The sequence below is a fragment of the Arthroderma uncinatum genome, assembly GCF_011692745.1.
Source record: "Arthroderma uncinatum strain CBS 119779 chromosome Unknown scaffold1, whole genome shotgun sequence".
Lineage (NCBI taxonomy): Eukaryota > Fungi > Ascomycota > Eurotiomycetes > Onygenales > Arthrodermataceae > Arthroderma > Arthroderma uncinatum.
The window spans coordinates 6,055,842-6,069,460 of record NW_022983863.1 but is presented as its reverse complement, the minus strand read 5'-3'; the positions used below and the strand labels follow the sequence as shown (position 1 = coordinate 6,069,460).

At 50.8% G+C, this 13,619-nt stretch overlaps 2 protein-coding genes and 1 non-coding gene across 3 annotated transcripts; 2 read left to right on the top strand and 1 right to left on the bottom strand.

Moving 5' to 3' along the window:
* Positions 1-183: 183 nt before the first annotated feature.
* Positions 184-4,076, top strand: GIQ15_01802 (uncharacterized protein; the record flags this gene model as incomplete). Its single annotated transcript, XM_033549219.1, has 9 exons — positions 184-236; positions 293-965; positions 1,024-1,821; positions 1,875-2,076; positions 2,671-2,748; positions 2,810-2,912; positions 2,986-3,038; positions 3,112-3,235; positions 3,311-4,076. 9 exons carry the CDS (start codon positions 184-186, stop codon positions 4,074-4,076), a joined length of 2,850 nt encoding a protein of 949 aa, XP_033410170.1.
* Positions 4,077-4,148: 72 nt separating this feature from the next.
* Positions 4,149-4,233, top strand: GIQ15_t0012. Its single transcript has one exon. It is a non-coding gene; the product is annotated as a tRNA-Gly (tRNA).
* Positions 4,234-5,457: 1,224 nt separating this feature from the next.
* Positions 5,458-7,836, bottom strand: GIQ15_01801 (SILG protein; the record flags this gene model as incomplete). The annotated part of the gene is made up of 1 exon (XM_033549218.1): positions 5,458-7,836. One exon carries the CDS (start codon positions 7,834-7,836, stop codon positions 5,458-5,460), a length of 2,379 nt encoding a protein of 792 aa, XP_033410169.1.
* Between the last annotated feature and the right edge of the window lie 5,783 nt (positions 7,837-13,619).

The window sequence follows — 13,619 nt, the reverse complement described above, 5'->3', positions numbered from 1 at the left end:
ATTAAGCTTCGCTGAGCCGCATATACCGGATTATTATTATTATCCCGGAGGATCGGTGTATCACGTGATATTTTGAGCTCCTTATCAGATCGACTTTCGTGATTCGTGGTGTTTGCGTGTATAGCGAGTGCATCAAGCTGGACACGAAAAGAAGTCGACCGCATCAACAGCCAGGCCGGCGTCATGTCACCTCCCGGCTCACCCGGAAAGGGTCCAGCATCATCGTCCCAGCCAAAGTGAGTACTCCGAGCTCCAATTGCCTACAGTTATTCAAGTTAATCATTGTGCCTAGATCACCTCCGCCACCTTTCTACGTTCCAATTAACAGCGTATTCTATCTCTGTCTTCTCTCGAACACTTTGGCCGCATCACTAGCGCCCATTCAGGACTGCGATGAGGTCTACAACTACTGGGAGCCGACACACTACATGACCCACGGTCACGGGCTACAAACATGGGAATATTCTCCAGAGTATTCGATTAGAAGTTGGCTATACATCACCATTCATGCAGGCATCGCTAAGACACTCGGGTTCTTCGTGCGGACAAAGTCAGCACAATTTTATATGGTGCGGTTGGCACTTGGCTTCTTCTGCACAGTATGCGAAACCCGGCTCTTCGCCGCGATATCCCGCTCGCTGAACCCAAAAATTGGATTATTCTTTCTTGTGATTATGGTATTCAGCCCCGGCATGTTCCATGCCTCTGCTGCGGTGCTTCCATCCAGCTTTTCTATGTACATGTCCATGCTCGGCCTAGCGGCCTTTCTCAACTTGCAAGGTGGGTGGAAGACAGTTGAAGGCATTATTTGGTTTGGTGTTGGCGCCATGGTTGGCTGGCCATTTGCGGGTGCTTTGGTTATACCATTTTTACTGGAAGAGGCTGCCGTAGCTTGGTCTCTCGGGGATGTGGTATCGATGTTCAAACGGGTCTTTGAAGGAGTTATGAAATGTTTGCTGATCCTGGTATTATCCCCCGTCCCTACGAAAATGTCGTACACATATGTTAACATTTTACCCACAGTCGGCTGTCGTTTTGGTGGACAGTTTGTTTTACCGTAAACTAACCCTCGTTCCATGGAATATTGTGGCTTACAACGTCTTTGGGGGTGCTGATAAGGGGCCCAATATCTTCGGAACCGAGCCTTGGACGTTCTATTTCAAGAATCTGCTGCTTAATTTCAACATCTGGGTCGCACTCGCTCTGGCTAGTGGTCCCCTTCTTGTCCTCCAGGCCCTATTCTGCCCTCACAAGTCTTCCGCACAAACGCTGTTCAGAACAATTACCCTGGTCCTGCCGTTTTACATGTGGTTCACGGTCTTTACTCTGCAACCTCACAAGGAGGAGAGGTTCATGTATCCAGCATACCCATTCCTTGCCCTAAATGCCGCCATCGCCTTCCATATTATCCTAGCATACATCGGGACGTCTGATCCGAAAACACTGGTCGGCAGCATACCCACCAAAGTTAAGCTTATCTTCGCGGTTGTTCCCGTCTTACTGGCGGTAAACATTGGCCTTTTTAGGATTGCTGGTGTTGTTACGGCGTATAACGCACCCCTTCAGATTCTAGATCCACTTCAACAACCCAACAGTGTACATCTCGAAGGTTTTGTGTGTTACGGAAAGGAATGGTATCGATTTCCATCATCGTTCTTCCTACCGAATAACAACTTCCGAGCAAAGTTCATCAAAAGCGAGTTCCGAGGGCTACTCCCAGGAGAATTTGCAGAGTCAGGTACTGAACTTGGATACTTTCCCGGAACGTGGACGATCCCAAAGGGCATGAATGACCGAAATCAAGAAGACCCAGGAAAATACGTACGTCTTAAAACGACTAAATTGTATGGGGTGAATGCTAACGGCTTTTCTAGACGGACATTTCTCAATGTACCTATCTCGTTGACTCCTATTTCCCAGGAGACGATGAAACCAAACTTGAACCACACTATGTTCTTGACACCGCAACGTGGGAGAAACTCTCATGCAAACCCTTCCTGGATAGTCGCCGTACAGGCATCTTGGGGCGAATGATCTGGATTCCAAACCTCCCATTTATTCCCAAGAAATATCGACGTCAGTGGGGTGAATACTGTCTATTGAAACGAAGAGCTACATGAACGGGCTATACAGAAACGATGCAACTAGAAACGATGCAACCACCTCATGCTCGTACCTCCGTGATCGGAGCTATAAGTATATGGTACATATCCTAGCCAAGGATGCATTTGTATGCCACACTCCTGAATGCCAGCGCCAAGCAACCCTTCCCAAACGGGTGAAAACTTCCAGCGAGTGATTCTACGAGACACAAGCGCGCCGAATTGGGGAAGACAACGAGGAGTCTCACAGCAACGGCATCAGCTGCGACGTTTTTGCTGGGTTATGAGGTCTGGCTACTAGGATGGAGAGATCTGTATGTATGCAGGTATAAATGATTACGCATCTGCCTCCCCTCAGTCCATATATAAACGACAATCTATGATCCAATCTATATAAAACACCAGTCTACATGCATGGGCGTCTACATCTTTGAGAATAGTTGTCTCATCAAAATGAAATATTTATCAACCCTTCAGTTAAAGAGTGTCACTCCTGTCTTCCTAGTTATTGTAGCCCTGGTCTGCACAATACCTATGATCCGGAAGGCCATACCACGCTTATATGCAGTATTGACGGGAAGGGCCAGTCCAGTGGCTGAGGCCACCTCCCTTCGACAAGGGAAGCGGCTAGATAGGAAGCCCGGAGGTACGACAGCTTAAGTGTCCTTGAAACATTCAATAGCTAACAAAGATATGTGGGCGTTTAGAATGGATTCCATCCGACTTCAAACGCCTTGATCCAGCTCCATATCCCGATTGGGATGTCCATTCATTTAAACCAAAGCCGTATCGGCCCTTCAGATATGGCCCGTAAGCCATGTTCATCCACGTTATTTCCTGGCGTATTCCATATACGAGAGCTCAGAAGACTAATATTGCGCAGCAAGTACCACATCACCATGGGGCTGCGGGCAATGAAATGGGACGAATGGATCGGTAAGGACTTGATTATCCCATGCACGTATATAGCACACATGGAGTACACGGAACTCACAAGGTTATGGAATAGAACTAGATAATCAGTATCTCGGCTTCCACGCCGACAAAGCGCGACGCATTGAGGAGCGAGCAGATAAATGCTGTCTCACGACACCCGAGTCAATGGACGGGGTCATCGAGCTATTAGAGGAACTGTACGTCTGATCTTCACATCACGAACAACCGACCACCGACATCCACTAACACAAAGACGACATTGGATCGAAAAGATGCACTTACCTCCCTCAACGATATCCATCACTCTTCCGCAAAACGTCCGTCGGCATAGATAACCTGCTCACCCACGAATCGTTCAACATCATCTCACGCCCGTGGGCCGAGAATCCGATAATAACATGCAGCCGCCTGATACAGGATGACATAGCGCTGATGTACGAACGAGCTGATGGCCAATACTACCTTCTAGCAGGCTCGATACTACTAGCAGGCTTCTGGCGATTAAAGGATAAATTCCAAATGCCGCTCTCTCAAATCCACACTTCCGGTTCTGTGCCCGGGTATAAATCGCATCTCGAGCGAGGTATGATGAACTTCTTCCGTCGATTGAAGCCGGCCGACCCCGTGTTGCGGAATAACTATTTCATTCAGGTAGATGACGAGCTAGCTTGGTCTGGCAGTATTGGGAGCGAGGACGGGGAGACGGTTAGCTGGAACACGGCGGAGAGGAACAAGGTTGTTGAGAGTCATTATTTTCGGTCGGAGAGGCAGTCGTTGCGTCGGCTGCCGCGGACGGGCGCGGTGGTGTTTACTATCCGGACGTATTTCGAGCCCATCACTGAGATTGTCAAGGAGGCGTATGTGCCTGGTCGATTGGCGGCGGCGATTCGGAGCTGGGGGGACGATGTTGCGAGGTATAAGGGGCGAGAGAAGTACGGGGAGGTGTTGCTGGAGTATCTAGATAGGAAACACGAGGAACAGGTCGCGAATGGGTTGGATTTGGGCCTTGAAGATGAAGTCAGGAGTTATCCATACTGAGATACAGATGTGGATGTAGTGTATACATTGGGCGTGTATAAACCACTAAAGGCTGGCTACTACAAGCAACAAGCGTTGATGGTGTAGCGGTAGCACACGACTCTTCCATCGCACCGACTGATAAGTTGAGATCCGGGTTCGACTCCCGGTCGACGCAGCGCTTTCTTTTTTTGTTTTTTATATTTTATTATTCCTCCACCCGCTCTTCACCGTCCACAGGGTACCATTATTATTTACTTTTGCTAAATAGTCTGTGAAATGGTAGTGGTGGATAAATACTACATCGAAAGTCAATCAAAGCCAATCCAAGTCGATCCTATGAATCAGGATAATGTGTTCCCTGCTTTGTCCAACCCAGGCTCAATTAAACTCAAGACAAAATCCGCATAGTTAACGTTTATTGTATGCATATATTGCTTATCATTTCATTTCTTATTCATATTCATACATTGTATAAGCGCTATCCAGCCCAGCCAAACGATCTATCAACCAACCACCAAACTTGAAATAGAGCGTGAAAGGGAGTGGGGGGTAATGAGAGAAAAAAAGGCATAAAAAGGGAATCCGAAACCAGTCCAGTCCATCCATCCAGCCGTCCGGGCAATTTGCCAATGCATATCATGTATAATGTTTTGATGTTTTGTCGGTGCCGAACAAACTCCGCCAATCCATGTTCGTGTTCATGCATGCATGACTATGACGATGCAAGAAATGGAAAAGAAAAAAAGAAAAAAATTGGAAAAAAAAGGCAGGAGAAACGGGAAGGGAAAAGGAGAAAGTTGGAGGTTGGAAAAGTAATTAAGTAAGTGAAGTAAGTATATAAGTGGCTTATTTAGAAAAGAAACATGGGGAGAGACCAGCCAACCAAACCAAAAAAAGTAATCGAATCGTTAATCAGAAGCACATCATAAAATCAATAGAACAGGCCAGACCCGGACAGAACAGAACGCTTGCTTGCTCATCTTCATCGCTGAATATTTTTTTCTTCAATTGTGTTTTTTTTTATCTTTTCATCCCTTGCTTTCGTGCGCTCATGCTCTCTCCATCGTTTTCGCCGGGGGGTATGCAAGGAGTCCATGGATCGCGCTTTGCATGCAGAAGTCTAATAATAGCGTATCACGTGTAATGCATAATGACGTAAATGCCAAGCCGATCGATCGACCGCGCCCCACTTCGGTCCGGTTTGTGATTCTGCCAAAACTCGAAACTCGCGTGGTTTTCTTGGTCGCGGCTTGGCGCATGACGTCATGATGGACAGCTTTTTTCGGCGCCAACAGTGGAAGCTTCGAGCTCCAGGCCCAAACCCCGAGCAATATGCGACCATCACAGATAGTAATCATCATCGTTAAATGGGGGAATAAGGATATGGAGACAAGGGTTTTTAGTCATCCCGGCCTCGTCGCTTCTGCTTGCCCGGCCACGTCACGTTGGGGTGGACGACGCGCATGTGCCTGGTGAGGGCATCGTTGCGCGAGAAGGTCTTCTCCTCAGTGCAGAGGTGGCAGCGGACCTTTTGTTTGCGTGCGTTATGTATTGTGTCCTCGTGGCGCGTTAGGTCGTAAGGGCGCGAGAAAATGGAGTTGCAGGGCTTGCCCGTGGACGGGTTGGTGCGTTCGCATCTGTGTGGGCCAGCCTGGGAGTTGCGCGCGCTGAGTCCCCGGGCGCCCATCGACGAGCTGTCGCGGGCAAGCATGTGGGAGCCAGGTGTGGTTTGGCGGTGGGCTTCCCGTTTGTGCTTCTGCAGACGAGCCGGCGTGTCGAAGCGGCGGGTGCAGCCGTGGTAGGTACAGCTGTAGGTTCCGGCGTCAGAGGCAGTGTCCTCTGGTCGGCCCGTGGGCATATCCGTGTCATGGTCCTCGATCTTGCGATCGACGGAGTTAGCATCCAGTCCGGCCAGGGCAGCGGCGAAGTCGGCGCTGGTCTGCTGCTGCTGCTGGGCGGTCGTGGTTGGGAATTGGCCGAGGAAGTAGGGCTGTGGTGTGGTTTGGGAGGCGGAGGAGGAAAAGGGGGCAAAGGCATCGTGAGAGAAGTCTGTGTTTGCCAAGGTAGTGGCCACGGCAGCTTCGAACTCGGAAGCTTCAGCCTGCGAGGGGAACAGCGGTATGCTGCCGTTGTCTGCAGGTGAGTCATGGAACTCTAGCATCGCGTCCTTGGGCGAGATGGTCTTGGGCTGCTCCTCTGGGCCAGTGTGTCCGAGCATCTCCATACCCCGTAGTGCCGAGTTCAAGTGACTAGGCTGGTGTAGTGCGTTCTGGAAGACGGTAGTAGGCTGAGCCCAGGGGGAGGCATCACGAGGAGAGTGAGCTCGCGCAGTCATGTGTCCCTGTTGCGCGGCCTGTAGTCTATCGGCCATGACGTTGCGAGGTCGGTAGCCAGCATAAGCTTGTTGCTGCTGCTGCTGCTGTTGTTGCTGTTGCTGTTGCTGTGGCTTATTCCTCTGTGAGGAAGCGTTTCTTAGATGCTGAAGGGCAGGGTTGTACATCTCCTCTTGGAAGGGGTCGGTGAGGGAGCCAGCCATGTGCGAGGAAGGTTGCGCGAGGTTGTCTGTATCATCGAAGAGTAAGTATTCGTCTAGCCAGCCGTGCACGTCAACCTCAGAAACTCGAGTCATACCATGTGTAAGTTTAGAGCCGTCCTCGGACTCTTCCGGGAAGCTAGTCTGCGGCGTGGCCGGTGAATTATGGCTCAAGGTCGATACCGAGGGTGCCAGGGAGTATGAAGGGAAAGTAGCTGGCTCTTCGTCAGCGCCCTGCTGCTGATGTTGCTGCTGGCGCTGTTGCTGTCTCTGCTGCTCGAAAACGGCGCGTCTCATAGCCATCTCCACGTCCGGGTGGTCTGCTGCATTTCGGTACGAAGAGGACGGGTCGTAGGTAGGGAATGATGGCTGGGCCAGGAAGGAGGGCTGAACTGGGGTCTGTTCAGGCGTGGGCAAGGGTTTAGATGAGCCGCGGTCGTAGCCCGTGTATCCGTGGTATGCAGACGGGAGAGACACGCTGGAGGAAGTAGATGGAGTGCGTCTATGCGGTGACGTTTGCGACTGAGACGACTTTGCGCCTGACGCAGCAGCGGAGTGGTGAGCTGCCCGCGACGACGCCGAGAGACGGGAGTGGTTGCTGCTGCTGTTGCTGCTGCTGCTGTTGTGTTGTTGTGGCTGGTTGAACTTTCCCGGACTCAGCAGGGTCTGGAGGTCCGCTTCATAAGGCAGGCCGGACTGCAGCAGCATCTGGCTGTTGTGTTGGTGATGGTTGTTGTTGTTGATATTGTTGTTGCTGTGAGGCGAGGACTGAAACACCTTTATAGCAGGCGGCGGTGGAGTATGCGATATGTCTTCTTCCCGAATCGGGAAACTCTCGTCGGGCATAGAAAAGCTACCTGCGCCGTGGTAGAAGGAAGACACGAAGTCGGTTTCCGGCGACCCCTGGACGGAGAAGACGGGCGAGGACGAGTCGTAGGCGTAGGTGCCTGTGGGCGAGGCGACGACAGAGGACGAGTCTGGCGGCGGTGGCGTGGAGCAGCTGTGGTAGACAGGGAAGGTCAACGATGGACTGTCGCTGATATCACTATATGACTGGTAGTTGTGCTGGTTGTGGGTGTGTTGCTGGTGGTTGTGGTGGTGGCAGGAAGGCAAGAGGAGCTGCGACTCGAGGTGTTCGAGGTGGTCGAGCTGGTCGAGCTGGTCTTGTAGGGCCTGCTCGGTGTACTGGCTGTTGGTGCTGTGGCGGATATATGATGTCGACAGAGAAGGGATGGAGGACAGCATCCTCAAATACCTCGTGGGTCGTCAGTGGGAAGGGCGAGTTGTGGCGAGAGAAGCCAGTAAACTCTATGAGTGGAGGAAACTCTTTAGGGCTGAAACTCTGGGATGCTTGCTGTACCACTGGGTTCAGAGTGAAAAAGGGGGATCGAGGTTCTTATTATATCCGTGCTGGCTGATGCGAGAACCCGGTGTAAGGATGAGAGATAGGATGGTTTTCCCTTTCGGACGTTGCTTTTTCCTTGTGTCTTGCGGGCTCAAGGTTTCGAGAGAGGATAGAGTTTTGGGTCCTTGGGTGTGCGAGGTGTGGCTTGTGTGTGCCTTTTTTTCTTATTAGTGCAACCGTGGTTCTCGCGGTGTTTAAATGTAGATGTAGATGCAAGGTCGAGGAGAGTCGAGAATAGGCCCTCGTTTTAAGGTGTATATATATCCCGGCGTCTATTCAAGGTATCCCTTCGTTTGGAAAAATAGGCCCAAAGTCTAAAAACAAGAAGGGGAAAAAAGGGCTGCGCTAGGCCGTATCGGGCACAACTTGACGTGGCTTTTTTTTTTTATTTGCAAACAGGTCTCACCGCCTTTAGTCAGCACGCTAGCCATATCAGGCCTCCCCCCACAAGCATATACATATACACGTACATATATACATAGGATACTACTACAGATACAGAGATACAGAGCATACACAAGTACATAGCAGTATACAGATACAGAGATAGCAGTTTCTAGATACGTCATAGAGAGTACTCCGTAGAGAGTAGAGAGTAAAGACCGTGTGGCTCCTCTGCATCTTACCCTGTTCGGTTACACCGATCTGACTCCGCCACAATGACATCGACAAACTAAGAAGTGGAAAAAGCAAGGTGATGGAAGCTGCATGCATGAATGCGACCTGAATGCAGTAATTCATCGTCATTTGTTTACGCTTCTTGCTTCTTCGGGTTACGATATGATTCGAATCGGGTCTTGTTTCCTTTCTTTTTCCTCCCTGCACCCTTTCTTTTTCCCCCTTCCCCTTCGAGTCCTTCCGTCCCTTCGTCCTTTTTTCTCCCGTCCCGTCGTCCTCTGTCCGTAGATGTAGATGTGGCTAGTGAGTAGATCGCGGATCGTCATCAATAGCAGCGCATAGTTTGTCGAGCCAGAGTCCACGTTGCGGCCTCCAGCCACAGGATCGCTACCGACAGTGTACCGTAGACACCCCAGCAAGCCGTTACCTATAGCCTTATGCCACTAGCAGTATAGTAATCCCCGTCATCGGTCCGCTTCGCAACATAACATCTTTATTATGCATCTGTCTTCCTGGGAGATCATGATATCATGGCATCATGGCGCCCTGGATCATGGCCTGACTCGCGTGTGGTCATCTGACCTGGGACCGGGGACCCACGGCCTTTTCTCGGCGCTAGCAAAAAAGGTCGGCAATCGGCCGGAATCCGGAGTTCGGCGAAGACTTCTGCGCCTATAGTAGACCGATGCGTCCATACATCCATACATCCATACATCTATCATCATACCATTATCGTCATATCCATACACATCATACCATTATCATCATATCCATACACATCATACCATTATCATCATATCCATACACATCCTATTATCCTATCCGTATTCGTACACGGCGAGTCAGATGGTTAGTAATCGTCCCGTCGTAGTGGTACGTAAGGCCTAGCAGAGTACGACGGAGGGTAGTTTCCGGGGTGTTGGGAGCAGGTCGTTTACGGACAGGCTCCGATGGCCAGGTCCTCCGTGGGATGTCACTCTGCCTCTGTCTACTCCCCACGTTACCCGGCACTCGTCATCTCCTGCTTACTATGCACCTCTCACTCTTAATTGATTAAACGAACAGGGAACAGCGAAAAAAAGAAAAACAAAAACCCCCAAGAACCGTAAATCGATAGATCAAGAACTCAATCTCAGATCTCAATCTCCTTCCATCTTCCCGAACTTAAACATCAAAAAAACATGTGGTTGTTCTGATGGTAGATCTCTTGCACCATCTTCCATCCTGCAAGCCGTCATTCGTCCATCCCAGACGACACTCAATTTAGGGGTTTGAGGCATGCAGTATGTGGGTTTAGGGGTTTGCAGTAGCCTTGACGGCTAGTACAATGCACTTCATGCCTCACTGTAGTCACTACGCTTCATTGTAGATAGTCACTGTAGCCTCACTGTACTCCGTAGACTGTACTCCGTAGTCGTATACTTACGTAGATGTGGCGGTGCGGAAGGGATGTCAAAGGTGACTTTAGGTACCACTGGACATCTAGAGCCGTGGTAGACGGACGTTGCAGTGACATCCAGTCCCCAGCACTTCCGTGAGGATATCGGGCCTGCCGTGTCTAGTCGGAGGAACTCGTGGTGATGCGAAAGGCGGGTACCTACATCGCATCACAGGAGAATCATCACCACTCGGCAGAAGATACAGTTCGACTATCAAGCGACACGACTCCTTTTCCCAATCGAGCAATAAAGTCCATCACAGCGATAGGCCAGCCGTGGGAAAAGCAAGGAAAGAAAAAACCAGACTCGCCAATCAGACGGCGCAGACGACCGCACAGCCACAGCTAAAGAGGATGTTTCCGATCTGTCTGATCTGGCGGCTAGCTTGGTTGGGTGTGTGGTGGGCGATGGATAGCGTGAGCCGCGATGACGAGCGGGCGTTGTCGATCGGTTGAGGGCGCCGAATACGATCCCTGGCTTCCACGACGAGGCTGTGCTGAGCCACCGTGGCTAGTAACGTGTCTGCGGGAGTCTGTGAATGGTGAGATGAGTCGGTGAGGGTCGGTGAGAGTCGGAGAGTCGGTGAGTCGCGGAGTCGTGTCAGAGTCGTGTCAGTCGTGTCAGTCGTGGCTTGCAGGAGACGGACGACGGGGAGTGCTGAGACAGGCATGCTCAGGCATGCTCAGGCATGTTCAGGCCTTGACATCAACGGGTATCGATATAGGGCCAGGCGCACGGAGATACGATCGATGAAGCGAAAACTCTTCACCCAGCACATGGCATCGCATCCTCCAGCGTCACCCTGTACCTCTCATTGGCGCATGCAGCCTATGTTTATCCGTTCCCCCACCGCGAGAAAATTTCTTCCCCTGTTCTTGCGATCAGCGTCGAACATCCATGTCTGGTCTCGTCTGTGCGTGTCCTTTTTTTCTTTTTTTATCTTCTTTTCTTTTTATGGTTTTTTTTCTGTCTATTTTTAATTTTAAGCCCAAAAGGTTAACATTCTGCCGGTCCTTGGCGTGCATGGGCTCCAGCCACGGAAGTTCGAGGTTCGAGTTCGTTCGTCAGGACGACGGAGATGGAGGGGGAGAAGAACATGGATGAAATCTCTGATTGCAGAAGACGTTGGTGGCTTAGACAGACGGGAGCCGATGGAGGTCGAGCTTGAGCTTGGACGGGCACATGGCATTCCTACGAAAAGGGACGGCATCCGCACTTCTTGCCAGTCTGCGGCCGACTACAAATATCTCCCTCCCGTCCGCTCTTCTCCCTCCTCTCTCGCCGGCGGAAGTCGATGGCCCAGTGCAAGACTTGGCCTACATTGCACTATTTTGCATGCTCTCGTTCCTTTTGTTCGGATCCTTGCAGTTCCTACCTCCTAGCAGGCATACAACATGAAGTGGACAGATGAGAGGGCAGTATGAGAGGGCAGTATGAGAGGACAGTATGAGTGGGCAGTATGAGTGGGCAGTATGAGTGGACAGAGTGGACAGCATGGTAGACGGCGGACGGACGGTGGGCCTCTCTCCGCCAAAAGAAAGAACCCCGCGGAGGTCGATGATTCGCTTTCTTCCCATGCACAATAACCCCGTCCTCATCTCGACGCTCTCGCCACCCTCTCCCACCAACCTGTCCTCCTTTGGTCTTGGTCCTGGATGATTTGGAATCGATATAGAAGAGTGCGGCGAGCGGCGTGCGGCGTGCGGCGTGCGGCGTGGGTTACATGTGCGGGATAGCTCCTCTCCCTCGTTCGTGGTTTGTTCATGGCTTGTTCATGCCGGCGTTAACATGACAGTATGCTTGTTGATCTGACACATTTGGGTTTATGTTGATACGTTTCGCCTCCCTCTACCAGTCCCAGGGCGCCGGGATCCAGGGTCCATCCAACCGCCTACGCAGTCCATATGTATACACTTTTTCTCAATTTCGCCTCCTCCTTAGGGAGAGGGCCCCCATGTGAGGCCCATGTGAGGTGACTTGCATCTACTCCCACAGCTGAACGGACATGATATACATACCCCACGCATACAAGGCTTTGGCATGTGCATACTAGGCTCGTCTATTGCAATATGTCCTGATTATTATACCCTTCTATTGTCGGCCTGCAGGGCCGTTACGCAACCAGATCACCGGATAGGAAACATTAGCCGTTGCCGCCTCTTCCTCTCTCCTGGCCTTATCACCGTCTCGCCAGACATCTACAGCTTTACGACGCCACTCACTTCAACCTCAAGCCACAACTCTTCTGCCTTCGTCCCCAAGAACGATCCTGTCGTTGATGGTGTGCTAATACCCACCCGTTCCTCGCCTCCTCCGCCGTTTCCCCGTCTGGGACAGAAGTGGAACCTGGAGAAGAAAAAGTCTCTGCCCTATTATCGATATGATGTGCCGTGCTATGATATGATATGATATCCTCCTGCAGGAGACTGCATGAGACGAAACAGGCTGCTTGCCTCCCATCGAGTAACCTGGCTCAACTCACTCATAAGTGGCATTGATATTTTCCCAGACGGGGGAGGACGGCTTGCCGCCTCCATTCTATACCCTCCTACGTAATCACTTGATCGATCATGTGTGACAGCAAGGCGAATACAGAGAACTATCGTCCAGTCGTTCTATCAACGACATCGGACAGTGAAGAGGTAAGGAAGTATAACGCTATGTAGAACCCGCCTCGGGGACCTAAAACGAACCAAACCGCGATGTCGGGAGAGTCCAATCAATAAAATAGAACTAACATGGGTGAACATGCAATTATTCCTTTTTTTTCTTATTCATATTATTTTATTTTATTTAATTACTTATTTTATTTCATTTTTCAGTGTCCCCCCTTCTCAATTTTCCTGCCAATATTCATCGCCAGTCCAATCCGATGCCCAATTTCTGCCGGTGGATACTCCTTCATTATTTTAGCAGGCCTTCATTATTTTAGCAGTTCATCCTCCGTCCAGCCTCATACCGCTAGCAAGTCCGATAGGCTTCCCGTTGTGTCTCGCGGCTTCGGCTTTTTTCGAAATACCGGGCGCCTGTCTCACCGGGCGAAAAACCAGAACCACGCACGAGACGAGATAGTTCCTCCGTCCGCCGTCTCCGTGCTTCACAGCCTTAAACATACATCGCGTGACGATACTATATATGTAGTGTAAGTCCGTTGTTGGGGTTGTTATCGTTCAATTCTCCTCGGCGCGTCGTGTTTTTCTGCCGAGGCCCTGCCTAACCTAACGTTAGCCCCCTTTTAACGCCCAACAGCCAGCACTGCACCAGCCACACCCAACGCAACGCAACGCAATGCACATCACGCAAGACGCAATTCATGAAATCACAAATCACGGCAGAACATGCGAGAAGTACCAAGAATCCACCGTCTGATCTCTTTCACGTCTCGTATAGCCATCATAAAATGCAAACTTTCCCTCCCCCCCTCCTTCCCCCTCTCCTATTCTTCGATCCGCAAAATGATACATGTCGTCGTTGCTCTGGCCTGGGTGTGACGGAAAGGGGATGGATCCAAGGCACTAAATTAGGGCCATAACTAACTGAAAAACAGGGAATCCTGATAAGTTCGA